At 36.5% G+C, this 15,589-nt stretch overlaps 5 protein-coding genes across 10 annotated transcripts in view; 2 read left to right on the top strand and 3 right to left on the bottom strand.

Moving 5' to 3' along the window:
* LOC104763541 (putative glucose-6-phosphate 1-epimerase) overlaps positions 1-706 on the bottom strand; it is a 2,847-nt gene extending 2,141 nt beyond the window's left edge. Inside the window, exon 1 of the mRNA XM_010486898.1 lies at positions 703-706. Coding sequence (XP_010485200.1) covers positions 703-706 — 4 coding nt within the window. The remainder of the gene's footprint in view (positions 1-702) is intronic.
* Positions 1,174-3,898, bottom strand: LOC104761810 (putative glucose-6-phosphate 1-epimerase). Its single transcript, XM_010484940.2, has 9 exons — positions 3,689-3,898; positions 3,270-3,344; positions 2,742-2,798; positions 2,508-2,668; positions 2,282-2,422; positions 2,075-2,177; positions 1,872-1,971; positions 1,527-1,783; positions 1,174-1,369 (listed from the first exon to the last, which is right to left on the bottom strand). Exons 1-8 carry the CDS (start codon positions 3,779-3,781, stop codon positions 1,575-1,577), a joined length of 939 nt encoding a protein of 312 aa, XP_010483242.1. The 5' UTR covers positions 3,782-3,898; the 3' UTR covers positions 1,174-1,369; positions 1,527-1,574.
* LOC104761809 (villin-5-like) lies at positions 4,513-11,321 on the bottom strand. Of its 3 annotated transcripts, none has more exons than XM_010484938.2 (24): positions 11,055-11,321; positions 9,971-10,090; positions 9,777-9,876; positions 9,617-9,685; positions 9,299-9,535; positions 9,029-9,206; positions 8,809-8,941; positions 8,545-8,707; positions 8,313-8,460; positions 8,116-8,219; positions 7,825-7,980; positions 7,690-7,758; positions 7,537-7,605; positions 7,306-7,443; positions 7,106-7,234; positions 6,858-7,005; positions 6,697-6,707; positions 6,442-6,582; positions 6,229-6,354; positions 6,058-6,123; positions 5,643-5,985; positions 5,357-5,535; positions 5,097-5,269; positions 4,513-4,987 (listed from the first exon to the last, which is right to left on the bottom strand). In XM_010484938.2, exons 2-23 carry the CDS (start codon positions 10,024-10,026, stop codon positions 5,156-5,158), a joined length of 2,877 nt encoding a protein of 958 aa, XP_010483240.1. In that variant the 5' UTR covers positions 10,027-10,090; positions 11,055-11,321; the 3' UTR covers positions 4,513-4,987; positions 5,097-5,155. The 3 variants fall into 3 exon arrangements, with proteins under 3 accessions (XP_010483240.1, XP_010483241.1, XP_019095392.1); XM_010484939.2 differs by having other exon boundaries at positions 5,357-5,529; XM_019239847.1 differs by lacking the exon at positions 11,055-11,321 and adding an exon at positions 10,673-10,749.
* LOC104761808 (2-methoxy-6-polyprenyl-1,4-benzoquinol methylase, mitochondrial) lies at positions 11,499-14,024 on the top strand. 4 transcript variants are annotated; one of them, XM_010484934.2, is made up of 9 exons: positions 11,499-11,618; positions 11,864-12,003; positions 12,137-12,263; positions 12,350-12,411; positions 12,510-12,665; positions 12,781-12,925; positions 13,021-13,092; positions 13,174-13,282; positions 13,755-14,024. In XM_010484934.2, the coding sequence occupies exons 2-9, from the start codon at positions 11,910-11,912 to the stop codon at positions 13,854-13,856; spliced, it is 867 nt and encodes a 288-aa protein (XP_010483236.1). In that variant the 5' UTR covers positions 11,499-11,618; positions 11,864-11,909; the 3' UTR covers positions 13,857-14,024. The 4 variants fall into 4 exon arrangements, with proteins under 4 accessions (XP_010483236.1, XP_010483235.1, XP_010483237.1 ...); XM_010484933.2 differs by having other exon boundaries at positions 11,858-12,003; XM_010484935.2 differs by lacking the exon at positions 11,499-11,618 and adding an exon at positions 11,670-11,774 and having other exon boundaries at positions 11,858-12,003.
* On the top strand, positions 14,455-15,555 carry LOC104761806 (60S acidic ribosomal protein P3-2-like). The gene is made up of 2 exons (XM_010484932.1): positions 14,455-14,752; positions 15,183-15,555. The coding sequence occupies exons 1-2, from the start codon at positions 14,555-14,557 to the stop codon at positions 15,342-15,344; spliced, it is 360 nt and encodes a 119-aa protein (XP_010483234.1). The 5' UTR covers positions 14,455-14,554; the 3' UTR covers positions 15,345-15,555.

Below are 15,589 nucleotides of genomic sequence, written 5' to 3'. Positions count from 1 at the left end.
ACTTTACATATTATATATAGTACAGCCGAAAACGAAATTTGAAATTACAATTTGGGAAAAAAAATGATATCCTTAATATGTTGAGATTGATCCTACAATTATCTTTGTTTATTTATATGATTTGTTGATTGTAATCATTATGTTATTTCATAATTTTACTAATCGAAAACCTTAGTTTTCATCCCAATTTGATCTTAGGACAAATTAAGCGTATATTTGGATATTACATTTGCAGAACTAAATGAGTACAATGTTTACTATGGAGAGTATAGTTTAATATTGTTTTTTATATATTTATTTCACTTCAGCTCCCACATACAATGAATCGGATTCAGAATATGATGGCTTTGTAACCAATGAAAAGCATTAACGACAAAAACCCACCATTAGTTAATTATTTTTATATAAAATTAATTTTTAATGTAAAAGTCAGGGAATCTCTTGATGTTCGAGCCAGATGTAATCTTGTGTGGATCCAAAAAAATGCTCATTCTTTTTTTTTTCGTTATGGTTATTACTTATTTTATTTATTGTAATGAATTTTCGTTTTCACATAACAGTATCTTTGTTATAGATGTAATTGTAAAATATCCCACGTTGGTCTACTATCGTCCTTTTGATCTTGTACTTGATCTCTCGAGTTAGTACTAGTTTACTTCTATCAATTATTATGGCACTTCAATTATTGATGTCCATATCAACCCATTAACTTTTGTAACTATAAGTCTATTACAAAACCAGTTAATGTTGAAGTTCATTTGTTGTGATTTAGACGAAGTAGGTGTATCAACTCAGGACAGAGACATCAATTTTCACTTAGATCCTATGTACTCAAGGTTAAAGATCCAAAAAAATCATGGTTTCTTAGATCCTGATCAGATCTTGAGATCTTTAACTTTTAAGGACTTGGGTCAGAATTCACTTCCTTTGTTGATATTATTTATTTTATCATTTTATTTCACTAGTTTTTTACTCTTACACCAACCAAATAAATACGAACAACCTATCCAAAACCTTTTGTAACGACCACACTTTATTAGCGCATTACGTTTAACCCACAAATGTTAGAAGTTGAATAAGACCAGGCCGGGTTTTTTAGTTCGCTTAACATCTAAATTCAAGGCATATCCCAACGTCACAATCCAGCTGATTAGTCAACCTATATTACTAGTATATTAGTAACCGACATTTTAACTATTGGAAATTTTCCGGTGCAAAGTCTCTTGTCTTGATCCTCAAATCGTTAATGTTTGTGGTTACGAAAGAGAACTAAGAAGCATTAAGCAACAATTTTATTCAATCTCAGTTTCTTTAAATAGTATATTCGATGATCTTCAACTCCTCCTCCCTTCACTTGGTTTTTATAGTACTGTACAAACAAATGTAAACTTTATTAACACTATAAAGTAGTGACAAAATCATAAGAAAAGTTCTACACTATAAAAATGACAGAATATGAAAATCAAAACGAAAGATTTGTATGTGCTCAAGAAGAATCTAAATGGCCAAGAGTAAGCTGAAGTTACCTGCAATTAAAGAGAAGAGAAGTATGATGTTTTTGAAGTTTGAGAGAGTCACTCAAGGACTTTCTTGGGGTCAAGCTGTCCACTGGAGTAACTAGAAGGAACTGCTGAGAGTTCGAGTCTTCCCTTCCATTCTTCACCGGGTTTCAATGTGATCGGTCTCTCGATAGCTGCAGCTTCCACACAAAGAAAATGCTTATAGTCTTCATCTCCCAAGTCAGAGATCGTCTTTGATTTCTTATCCCAAGGATTCCACACCACTGAAAGATGATTATCAAATGATTCAGTCATATTAAAAAAAAGTCAGATTCTGATCTGACTGCAAAAGACAGGGGTTTCGGATCTTACCAGCATCAGCAAGCCCGTCCTTGCGAATAACGAAAGTCCTCTTTTTCTCGTGGTCCAGAATGGCAATCTTTGTAGGCGTGCTTAGATAAATCTTGTCAATCTATTTTTTTCACCAAGCAACAATTGTTTTGTTATGAGTGATGATGATGATACTGGACAAAAGAGGTTTAAAAAAAACGGAGAGATTGGAATTGAAAACTCACTTCAGATTCAAAAGTTATTGCGTCGCCTTGTTCAGTAAATCGTTCTCTGTTCTTTAAGTTGTCAAGATAATCCAACGTTTCCAATCCTTCAACCCGAACTTCACTGAACACAAGAAACCAATGTATATCAACATATTACTAAAATCTTTTTTAGTACTCCAAATCTTCTTGAAACAGAAGTGAATAAATGTATGCAATGAGAATTACCTGATGTCTGAGACAGAGAAATAGGTGTGATAAGCAAATGTGAATGTAAACGGCTTTCCATCAGAGTTTGTGTTTCTGATACGGGATGTCAGAGTTAATTCTCCTTCGGTCCCCAAGGCTACCCTCAGCCTGAACTCAAAACTGAAACAGACACACCAATTATTTTAGTTTAATACAAACAAATTGTTTTGAGAAATATAGAGAATGAGTTTTTGAGGAATCTTACTTGTGAGGCCAGATCTTCAGATCGTCTTCAGTTGGCCTTAGGATCAGGTCAACAAAAGCATTAGAACAAGAATTCGATGGCAAAGGAGGCGGGCTAGCATCAATTTCCCAGATCCTATTTCTAGCAAATCCATGTGATTCAAGTGTACCAAAGTTACTGAACTGCACACACACAAAAATCAGTATTTCATCAGCATAATGAACTCTGAAACGAAACAAACAAATAGGCACTTACTTGAGGAAAGCATAGTGGAATCCCTCCACGAATTGGTTTCGGGGGCTTGAATATGGCCTGCACAATTCATAACACATGGTTTCAGATATCTATTGTTTGTAACTTTGTAGCTTACATACACAGATAACCGGGTAAGAAAGACTATTCTAATATGAGCAAATTACTAGACTTCAAAAGTAAATTGTTGTCTATTCTTTCACTTACATGCTTCTATAAGAATTTAAGCTAAAAACGAAGTTAAGATCTTTTCCATTTACATATCGAACGATGTAAATAACCAAATTTAGACAAAGATTTTCCCTAATCTTACATGAACTTCCTTGAGCCAATCATGCTAGATAAAAAGACAAATCTCGCTTTTGCATTATAGAGACACAATCAAGCAGAGAAAGCACATGAGATACATAAATATTTAGCATCATCAAACTGTACTTCTTAAAGTACCACCATATAATCTCTAACGAAGTTGGAAACATTGCATTTCGTCAACAAGGAATGAAGTGGAAGATTGGCTAAGATCAGGAGTACCTTGCTACTGAGGTGAAGTAACTCCTCTCCGTTCTCATTCTTCCAAGAAGTCACATGACTACCATACAAGTATATCTGCAACCGTTCCAGAAAAAACAAGATGGAGATCAAGCTCACACTCAAAAAAATACAATTCACCTCTGTGAAAACAGCAACAGATTCATAGATTACACTAAACATCTACACATCCTTCAATAAACACGCAGATCCGGTTCATCAGTTCGCATAAACAAATACAGAACTCAATTACACTGCAACTAAATAAACCCAAGGGGGATCTAAGAAAGAGAGATTGACAAATCATAGTTCATACTTACGAAATCGATCTTGATCTAAAATCACAGATCAAAACAATTCTACAGTGAAAAACAAAGAAAGAGCAGCGGCGTTACGAGGGGAGGGAAGGGGGAAATATATACCTCGGCAGAGCGGCCGCGAGACTCGCGGAGGATGATCTTATCAAGGCCATTGACGCCTTTAGCGAGCTCAAAAGGATGACGCTCCGTCGCCATGGAGAGTACTGAAAGTAGAAAAACCAAAAACAGGATCGAGATCCTGAGATTCCCCGTATATATCGTCGTTGCTACTCTTCTTTCTCTTTATCTTTTTTTTTTTTTTTTTTTTTTTCCCTTTTTGTGATTTGAAAAAGAGTGGACTATATTAAGAGGTTATGAGAAAGTAGATAACGGGTCCTAAATGATAATTTTTTTTTTTGATATATTAGTAGAAAAAAACTAGTAGAAATCTTAATTCTTATAATGACATTTGGCAAATTTTTCAAAGTTAGCTTTCAATATCTTAATAATCACTGAGTGGATTAACTCAATTTTTAGTTGGTCGAATAATTATAAATGATGTGAAGATATCTATTAGTACTTTGAATTCGCAGGTTAATTAGTAACTAATCATGATTTTTAACATTTATGTATTAGTACTTTATAAACGTGAGTACCAAATAAAAACTATCAAAATGTTGATAATACATTAAAATATATATCTGTTATTTACACAAATTTACCAGAGTATGTGTAATGAATACCAAAATAAAAAGTACTAGATTAAGATCCGTGCTAGAGTACGTGTTAAAATTCATTTTATTTATATTGTAATTTTTATACAAAATATAATTTATGTGATTGTTTTTAAAGTTTTTTTGGATAAAATATTATGCAATAAAATAATATGCTAAATATGTTAACATGAAAAAATACATCTATTTTGTAAGTTTTAACACTGGTTAAANTTTTTTTTTTTTTTTTTTTTTTTTTTTTTTTTTTGCCGTTTTTGTTAGAACCGTTCTCTCTTTCACGACTGCGTTATGTTTAGTATTCTAATTTTTCTTTTTCATTGTTGACTTTTCATTTTTTATTTTATTTTATATTATGGATTAATGAAGATTACTGACGAATGACGACCATAGAATATATAACATGATTCAAGATAAGATTTAATTTACATGTTATTCAATATTAAGGAACAGAGGAAAAATCAAGGCGAGGGAAAAAAAAAAAAGCATCTCACAGCCAGACATATCTCGGTGAGATCATAGAACAAAACAAATAAAAAATCCCAAGTATCAATGTTAGAAAATTTGAATCCTGTATGTATATATTATAAGTAAATATAGAGAATATACGAATTTTGTATTTGATTATTCGTAAGCAGCTCAAAAAGATTGCAGATAAAATGTATGATTGCCCTCTTTGGTTTTTCTTGAACTGCAAAAAAAAAAAAAAAGAAAATAGGTTTTTGGGGTCTTATCTAAACCGGTCTTATCATCAATAGGTGTAAGATTGCACCAAAATGAGATAAAGGCGAAACACTTACGGGGTTTTTGGGTTATAAGATGAGGGAGAAAAAGACTGAGTTCTTGAAAGAACGAGTGTTCAGAAGAGACTAGCAGACATTTTCAGCTTGTTTTGTTTCCATTTAGGCAGTTTATAAAACTCATTCTTTGTCATGTCAAATTTCTCCTTGAACTCTGATAAAGTCAAGTACGCCTGCAACAAAACCAAACTGACCTCTTTAAATACAAACCCAATAAACGAATTTTATAATATGTGTTCATGTGTTTTGAGGAATCTGACCTCTCTTCTAGTGAGGTCGATATCTGAAACAGGATCCTCTGAGTCGATTTTGAGGCGTTCGTATGGGAAAGTAGGGAGGTTGCTCTCTTCTTCTGCTTCGTCTTCTTTTGAATCTTCATGAATGCTGCTCATTGCTTCTTCCTCGTTCGTCTCTGATGTCGGTTTTGCTTGTTCTGTAGCTTCACACATCAGAAATGATCAAAAAAGGGTAAGCTCAAGATCTCAACTTTATTCACCAAATTGATAGTTTGGGGTTCAAATATGAAGTTTTGTTTCTGTTGCAGACCTTCAGAACTGGGGTTAGTAGGTGCTTCTTGAGAAGGTGGCGGAGATTTTTCGAAAAGCGCTGTACGAGCAGCTATAGCCGCAGATTTAGGAGCCATCTTTGAGAGGTCTGGGGCAAGAGATTTCGGGTAAAGCTTCCGGATCATTGGGCTAACCATAGGTGGTGGAGTTGATTGGTTTCTTATATTTACGCTCTCAAAGTTTGCTGCAAGTGCATTGAAAGCTGGAGACCGTCCCCTCACGCGGGCCCTGTCTGGACTAAAGGTCATACTTCTGGACCGAGGCTGTGATTTGTCTGGAACAGCGGACCTGCTGCTATATACAGGGACTCTCCTTTTAGGTTTCTGAGCAAAGAAAGGACACAAAGATCAAAATAGAATCAAGACTGATCTAAACAAATGAGTTAAAGCTTTTACATCTAGAAGCGGTTTTCCTTTGTTTGTCAGGATCGCAAGCTTTCTCTGGAAAGAGTCTCCATGCATCTGCAAGAAGCAGTTTAAATCACTTAGTACGAGTTAGATTGCAAGGAGCGAATTTGAAGCAAGTATGGAGAGAGAGACAGAGAGACAGAGAGAAGTTTCACTTACTCCGGATTTAGAAGAGTCCCAGGTGAAGAACCGAGTGAAAAATGGAGGTTCGTTTCCTTCCGTTACAATATATATCGGTGTTTCACTTGCTAGATTCTCTACGAGGAAATCATGCTTGATGAATTTCTATTGGGGAAGACAATGAAGCCAAGGATCTATAAGAACTAGTATTCAGTTTTGTACGTTAATCTAGTTGAATGAATCTTTAGGTACCTCTCCAATGGCTAAAACTTGTGTTTTTTTCTTGGGGTCAACCTGTTGTCCCACCCAGGCAAAGATCTCAGTGTGACAATCAAGTATGAAGATATCTTCAGTCATCAAATCATCTTGAGAGAAGTTGAAGATCTCTGTAACCTATACGGGCATAGAAAGAAAGAAAGAAAGAAAGAAAGAAGAACCTCAATTCAGAACCAGAAATGTGAGATCATAACATACACGTGCCTCATAAAAAAGAAAACCATATCCTACCTTCAGATCTTCTGGTAAAGATAGCAACATCCGCAGGGTATCACCGGAAGATCAAACCGGGAAAAACCATCAAATACAAGTTCAGAACAGTTACTTATTGAATTGTTTAAAGTTGAAGTGAAAACCCCGGAACGGGAACAAACGTTGCAAAATGGTTTTACCGTTTGAGAATGTGCAAGAGAAGAGATGAGGATCACTCTCTCCATCCATTTTGATCTTCTGGCTCGGATATTCTGTTTTTCCTCCTAATATTTCCCAAAACTGTTCGGACTCTGAACCTTCTTTATGTGCCTTAGTGGGCTCATTTGGCTGTACAAAACAGAAAAAACTAAGAATCAGAGGTTCCACCATATGTAAGATCTGAGAGGTACGTTCTCAAATGCAGAAAGAAAGCTCATTAACTGATTACCTTAATCAAATCCAACATTCTCTCCATAAGTTCTTGATCATCCGAGGAAGTTAGATTGCCACACCAAGTGAAAACAGTAGAATCGCCATGTAATATATAACAGTGTGAAGAATTTAATCCTGTGGAAACCTGTTGAAACCAGATAATTATTTGAACTACCAATATAAAAGCTGTTTAATTATGGATTATAATACACATACCGCTTCTATCTGTATGGCTTGCATGTTCTCGGGTCCAGAACCTTGAACCCGAAACAGCGCAACACCTTGTGCATCATAAGTAGTATCAGGGATTTCGTTCTCTGCTATGTACTTTTTGAAAGCATCGCTTAGACCACCCTGACACGAAGATAACATTTTTTTAGAGATTGTGATAAATATTACTTAAAACCTACCAAAACAAAACCTGAAGAAAAAACTCAGATATTAGACCTTGAATGTGATGAAGCTTTGCATGATCACAAAAAACTGAATTGGTTCCTTTCCCTCGTAAATACGAGCCTGCACCGAATTAGACTGATAAAGTTGTATCCAAAACGAATATTCACCTTTAAATCTATAACAAGAAAAAACAGGAAGAAGCACCTGAGCCGGCATAAACTTCATGGATTCAACCATCTTGCTTGCCATGGAAATGGCAGATGCTCTGTCGTCCTATATAAATCATCATCAATTAGCACACATAGAGTAAGAAGTTATACAGTATGTAAAGAAGTTTACCTCGATGCTTTGCTTTCCAAACCAAGTACCCACTAGATGTTCCTCTCTGTCTTCTCCGGGATATGAGTACCGGAATATATAACAATCTCCGCTGTAGAACTTTGTCTGCTCCGCTGCTTCGAGAAGGATCTTTTCTTCATGATTGATTCGCCAGACCTGAAAAATTTCATAGTTAGCTATCAAAAGGGATATAGACATGCGATCACCAAACGTGTATCAAAAAGACTATATTGATTATGTTCACTTATTCGAATACATAAATACCGGTATACACTAAGACATATTCACTACCTGGAGATTTCCAGTGCAGTCGATGTATGGCTTTGGTTCATCTTTAGAATTAGAAGAAGTCTTAACCAGGCCTTCAACGTTAACTCCTTGCCGTTGCAAAAGAGCTGGCGAAAAGACAAACACAGTAAGTATCTCATAATTGAAAGTTTAAAACTCTGAGCAATTTGATCGATGTGGATAGTACTAGTATACTAAACCTGCGACTTTGCCCCTGCCTTGCTGGGGCTCAGTCATGGTACTTGAAGCTGGCCATGAATCAAACTTAGATCGGAACATCACTGTTTCATACCCTTCCATCACACTGACCAGGTTTGAATTTGGCCGTTCAGAAGAACGGAAAAACTCCTGACAAAATAAAAAAATGACAATGGAACAGTGAAGAAAACCCATAAACAAAACTACTCTTTTGGTGCATGAGAAGAAATTTACATCTGCAGTTTCACTTGCGTTCTTTCTTTGGTCAATTGAAGTACTTCTTCCCTTCCAAACGAACATTTCACGACCGCAATCGAGAATATAACATCTGTTAGTGTCCAGAAGCTCTTTCTCCAAAGATTCAGCCTCTACGGGTTCTGTCTTTCCCTTTTCAACGCTTGAAAGACCAAAACATGTCTCAAATTAGAAAACATAATTATCTGTTGCAGTAATTGCTCAATTACGAGAAAAATTCTGTTAAGATCAAAGATGTTCCACCTGAAGAGTTTGATCCCATCAGATTCAGCGGTTGCGTCATCATTGACTGCTGCTTTCTTAGGAAGCGGAGCAAACCCACCAAACAGACCCCAAAACTCTCCAGCTTCAGCATCAGCCATCATCCTCCCATCCTCTACAACAAAGGAAAAAACACATTAAACTCAATATAATTGGTAGAAAATCTTAACCTCCATGGTTTTTGACGGTTTAGTTCACTTACCAACAGCTGCGATATCACACTTTCCATCATGGTAAGTGTCTTTAATGTACTGAACAACCTCAAGAGCTTTTGCTCTTTCTTGAATACTCGACTTAGAACCATTGAATTGAAAAATTTTAGACTCTGTATCAAGAATGAAAACGTCTTCGTGGTTGAGAGTCGATCGAACAAACGGAACCTGTGAATGAGAAAAAGAATGCAAACCAAGATGAAAACCATAAAGGACCAGTAGAAGAGAAAAAAACTACAAGACATTATTAATTGACTTGCCTCTTTTACGCGAACGACATGTTTTCCTTTGCAGATGTACAGACGTATCTGATGCTCCTCAGGCTTTACGTGGTTGAACCCGGACGCAACTCCACCTTCTTGAGGTATTATGCAAGGTTTGAAGTAGGAAAGAAACTTCTCGGTTTCGTGACCCTGTACTTCTCGGTACTGAACAGCACGCCCACCTAACGCTGAATCTAATTCGACTGTCATGATGGCGACAGCACCTGCTTCATCCTGATTTCATCAAAACACCACCATGAATCGAATTCATTGAAGAATATGCACAGAGAAACGAGAACATGAAGAGACTGTTACCTGACTGGAATCTTTACCGAGCCAGTAGTGGATATCGTGATGCAAGGAACCGTTTCTTGACGCTGTGGTCTGGTATGAGATAGTTAGATAACAAGGTTTTAGAAACTATTAATAAACTATATAGGATTAAACCAAGGAAGAAACAAGAAAGACTACCAACCTTTAAGACAATATAGGAATCCCCGGTGAAAAATTTACCATGAGACTCATTCGGAACAGTGACAGGTTTGAAGTTCTCGATACGCCATATCTCAATCCCGCTGTAAATACAATTAACAAAAATAAAGAAGAGATGAATCAAAAGCAATGCAGCAAGGACTTAAAAACTGGAAACAAAAAAAGTTAGAAGGTTACGATTTCTGGCCAGCTCCTTGGAGAGCTTGATCCAAATCTCTCATGGAAAACGTCATTCTGGTTTTGTGCAAATCTTAAACTCTCCCCAGCTTCTTAAATGCCCAAAAAAACAAAGCAAACCTGCAAAGATAGTTAATGACTATGAATCAACACTTTTAATTCAAACTCAGAGGAGGTTGACAATGCAGATTTCCAAAAAAAGAGAAACAAAGAGGTTCTTCTCAATATCTAACAAGAAAACAAACGAGATACTCTGATCTACACAATGTACTTGAAAAAGAAAAAGTAGAAACCTCTTGAAATGCATGGTACAAAGTTGTAGGTACTAGAGTCGTTGAAACAACCATTGTAAACAGCAAACATTATCTACCGTCTACTCACTCAACCAAAACATATAAAAAAGATACCCTGATCCTCAAAAAAAAGCTGCGAATGTTCAAACGAAAGCCACAGGAACAGAGGAAATTTGGCAAGCATAATAAACCAATAACAAGAAGAAAAAGTCTGACCACAAACGTGTTCAAATAATTCAATATGATCAAGTAGTAAATTCATACCAGAGATGGAATTCATCAAGATTTGAATCAGAGGCACATAAAAATCACAAAAATGAAAACAACAAAGTCTTATGTGATGAGAGGAAAACGAGCTGGACGATTATAAGAAGTACATAAGAAGAACACATATGCATGAAGCTGATACCTTTTTTAACAGATCAAAGAAGGAAAACGTATAATGCTCCGATCATAGTTTAGTTTGTGAGAAAGAAGAAAAAAAATGGTAAAAAGGAAAATGAAAAATGTGATGATCCGAGAAAAATAAAAAACGAACTTTGTGGTGAAGACTTCTTCCCGCTTTTTCGGGTTTCTCACTTCGAAAAATTCGCAAATTCAGAGAGAGAGATAGATAATTAAATTTTTTAATCCAATATTTATTAATCTCTTAACAAAATAAACATAATTTGTAGATTGAAATGTTTACTTCTCTTTGAATTTTATTTCAAAAAGGATAGTTATTGAAAAAATAAATAATCGTGAGCTCAATTAACAAAATGCACTAACGAGTAACGAGTTCGTCTCCTCACCGAAGTCGAAGTCGCAGTCGCAGGTGAGTTCATTATATCTCTATCTCTTTCTCTCTTTCATCTCTGCTCCTACGACTTCGTCTTCCTCGTTCGCGGATGCAAAACAATTCTCCGTCCATAACCGTCGCTGTGAACGGCGGTTTTCGCACCAGTGGATTCCGAGTCTCACCAGATTCCATTCTAATCTTTCTCACTCGATTGTTCGATTTTTGTTTACTTCTCTTAAAACTTCGAACTAGGGTTCTAAACTTCGAACATGGTTTCTACTTTTCCGATGAGTAAGTTTTAAAACTAGACCAACTCTTTAACTCAATTTATCGGTTTAGAAAACCAACTCGAATTTAATATGAACCGGGATAATAGCATAATGGGCCTATTTATTTTTCATACAAGCCCAATCTGTTCCTCTGTACAGAGGTGGAGAGTCGAGAGCCATAAACAAACAAAACTCACCGTTCCTTTCTTTCTTCCTCCGTCAAAATAAAAACTCTGGTCGGTTCCCGGCACCGACGTGTCCTGCAAGAACAACACGTGTAAATTACACAACGCTCGATCTCGGAGCTTGTGAGTCGACGAATTTTTTGTTTCTTCCTTAAAATTTATTATATACTATTTGCATTGTTAAAAGATCTCCCTTCATTCTGGAGTTTAAGAACGTTCTTGTTCGAGCTTAATTTGAAAGGCTAGATTTTTTTAATTAGGGTTTCGGTTCTCTTTCCGGTGGGTCGGTGCATTTTTAGAGTGAGCTCGACAGCTTCACTGTGCTCATAATCATCTTAAAAATTTGTGGGATTTGGTTGTAGGAACAGAATTTGGAGTAGAAGACTATAATTTCTTATTATATATAAAGGAGCTATGGCACTTCGATCAGTAAGCAGGAGGCTCGGGAGCAGGATTTTGAATCACCGTTCCTTTGTTGCTTCGCTTCATTCTCATGCCACAAGTTTCGGTATCACTACTCTTAAAGTTCTATCCTTTTCTTTTTTTTTGTTCTCTTGATTTGATTCTTTGGTATTCTAGATTATGATCTCTCTTTGAGTTTTACAGTGGGAGTTTAACTTTGACGGTTTTTGATTTTTCAGGGTTTCAAGAAGTAAAGGAAGAAGATAAAAGCAAATTGGTTGGTAACGTTTTCACCAATGTAGCTTCGAGTTATGATATTATGAATGATGTGATGAGTGGTGGCTTGCATAGGCTATGGAAGGAAAGGTTAGACTTTGTTGATACTTTTATCACAGGTGTTATGAATTGCTCTTGTGCAAAAATTAACACATTCTGTGGTCTTGTGATTTCAGACTCGTTGGGAAGCTCAGTCCATTTGCTGGGATGAAGCATCTTGATGTGGCCGGTGGAACTGGTTAGTCATCAATTAAACATATAATTTACTACTTCCTCTGATCACGATGCCATATATCATAGAAACTCTTTGTCATAGATATTGGTTGTAATACGCAGGTGATGTTGCGTTTAGGATCTATGATTCTATTTACAGTGTCAAACGAAGAGCATTACAGAAAGTTGATGAGGCTTCTCTTGAAGAGACTCAGATATACGTATGTGACATTAATCCTAACATGTTAAACGTTGGGAAACAACGAGCTGCTGAGAGGGGTGAGACATCAGAATTCTTTGTGCATCAAATTTTTATCCTCTTTTTTTTTTTTTTGTTCCTTTATAGTTTTTCTATGTATGTGTGAGCTCAGGCTTCCTTTGCTATCTTGAACAGGTCTAAGAGATAACAAGTCGCTCGTATGGGTTGAAGGAAATGCAGAAGCCCTGAGTTTTGATGATAATTCAATGGATGGATACACTATTGCATTTGGAATAAGGAATGTCACACACATTGAAAAGGCTCTAGCTGAGGCTTATAGGTACCTACTACAAATAATTACACCCTCTTCGATTCAGGTGTGTTTTCCTGTTACAGCGTTTGTGTATAATCTTGTAAAAATCTTCACACTGTTAGGGTACTAAAACGGGGTGGAAGATTCTTGTGCCTTGAGCTCAGCCATGTAGACATTCCGATTTTCAAAAATCTGTAAGTTTCGATGTTGTGGAAGTAAGTACCGAAGTTCTTATTTGTTTCTTTGATTATCTCACTTTGTTTCTTGTGTTGCAGATACGATTTGTATTCCTTCCAAGTCATCCCAAACTTAGGGGAACTAATCGCCGGGGACAGGGAATCTTATCAGTACTTGGTTGAGAGCGTTCGTCGGTTTCCCCCTCAGGTTCAAACATTCACCCTTTTGTTACCTTTCTTGAAAATATCGTATAGTTACACACAGTTTTGAGCTTTGTTTTCCTGTGTTTTCGTTATTTTGCTGCACTGCTTGGAAGATTTGTCTAAAATAGTGTAGTCGTCATATGATTGTTTTAACTTTTTGGTTTCTTCAAGAACAATAGTAATAAAATGCCATGCTCAGATCTTTAGTTAAAGGTTGTGTTAGATTCATGCTAGAAGATAACTTTTAAGTTTTAACATGTGGGCTTCTTCAAAACCATTAGTAACAACTTACCATGGTCAATAATATAGATAAAGGTTCTGTTAGATTCCAGTAGTAAGAAGATCAGTCTTAAGTTATGATAGCCATTAGCCATTGATTATTTGAGCATCGTGTGTGATCAGGTATTGTCTGGTCTATAAGACGTTTTTAGTTTTAGGCATGTTTTGTAATCACTAGATGTATGAAATGAGTGCAGGAGAAATTTGCTTCGATGATCGCAGACGCAGGATTTGAGAAGGTGGAGTACGAGAACCTTGTTGGTGGAGTTGTCGCCATTCACTCTGGCATAAAGCTCTGACCTTTTTCTCTTCTCTTTTGTTTCTGCTGTTTCAAAAACCCAAACTGTAATAAGGCTCTGCATAGGAGCGAATTCACCACATAACTGTTTATTCCCCTCTACTTTTTGAGGAAATTTTGTTGATTGATTTTTATCCTATGATTAAATTAATCTACTACTTGATATGTATTTCTAGAAACTTATATACTATACAGTTCCAAGTTCCAACCAATTGTGAAATGGACTCCTTGCCTAGGTAAATTCTAGTGTAAGACAGATACGTCATTAAAAGTTGACTATGAAATCTATGGGATAGAAATCGTTCTAAGAGAAACAAATAGGTAATGTTTATATGATTTGGAGCCAAGGCATATCCTCCTCGACTCCAATCATGGTTTGATGCAGAAGCTACAAACCCTCCCTCTTATAGGCAAATAATCCCCATTGTTTAGACTATATTGACTATTGAGTTATGAATATATACTTTGAGCTTACAGGAATGATTAATGGGCTTTGTACAGGGCCCATTGTCTAAAAAGCCCGGTCTTGATTCTCTAGGGTTCTTAGGTTTTTCCTCTCACTGAGTCGTCGTCGTGAAATAAAACCATATATAAACGTAACTACGCATTTTTTTTTTTTTGGGGGCCGTGAGACTAAAAACCATTTCACAGTTGAGGAATCTCGCCGCCGTTTGAAGAGAGAGAGAGAGAGAGAGAGAGATGGGAGTTTTCACTTTCGTTTGCAAAAGCAAAGGCGGAGAATGGACCGCGAAGCAACACGAAGGAGAGCTTGAAGGCTCCGCTTCTAGCACTTACGATCTACAGCGCAAGCTTGTTCAGGCTGCTCTCTCCGCCGATTCATCTGGCGGCGTTCAGTCTTCTTTCTCTCTTGTCTCCCCTACCTCCGCCGTCTTTCAGGTTCCACAATCATCTCCTCATCCCCCTCCTATATAAGTTCGATTGCTGGATCGATTGTTAGGTTTTAATCAAAGATATGAATGAGAATGTATGTAGATAGCTAGATGTTTTTTGGTTAAGGTTCTCATTTCGAGATTAAGATCACTAAATCTGATGCAATCGTATTTTGATTCTGACCATTTTGATAGGATTTTGTGATAGAATCTGGATTTTGTTTAAATGTACATTGCTTTATAAGCCTAGTTTGTGTATACTTTTAGATCCATTAGTTTCTGATTTTGGTCTGTTATGATTACTACATTTCCTTATCTCTAATGGTTTAGCTTCTTGATTAGTTGATTTACTCAAATGCTTAGTACAAATTTAGATTCTGAAACACGTATTGGATACTTTTGTCTTGATAAGAACATGTTTTATCTTATCTGAGAAGGTGATCATCGGCGGTGGTGGTGGTGGAGGATTTGCTGCCGGAGGAGGTGCAGCAGCAGGAGGTGGCGGTGGAGGTGAGTCTGCCGCAGCTGCCAAGGAGGAAGAGAAGAAGGAAGAGTCTGAAGAGGAAGAGGGTGACTTTGGATTTGATCTCTTTGGTTAAGAAGAGACAACAACAAAACTCGTTTAGCTTTTGAAGTTCCCTATCTCGATTTTTGTTTTTCTTCTCTGTTTTCGAATCTTAGATTGAACTTCCAGCGCTAAGACTATAATGTAATGTCAGAAATATATGTTTGTTTCTGGTTTCATCTCCTTATGGGTTATGCAAGCATATCAGTTTCATACATATAAATCTCTTTTCATTTTTTGGTTAATCTGATGAATGGCGTTTTAGTATGATCTTATTCA

Source organism: Camelina sativa, chromosome 18, assembly GCF_000633955.1.
Source record: "Camelina sativa cultivar DH55 chromosome 18, Cs, whole genome shotgun sequence".
NCBI classification, from domain to species: Eukaryota; Viridiplantae; Streptophyta; class Magnoliopsida; order Brassicales; family Brassicaceae; genus Camelina; species Camelina sativa.
Note: the sequence above shows the minus strand (reverse complement) of the source record. Positions and strands in the feature narration are given on the sequence as shown.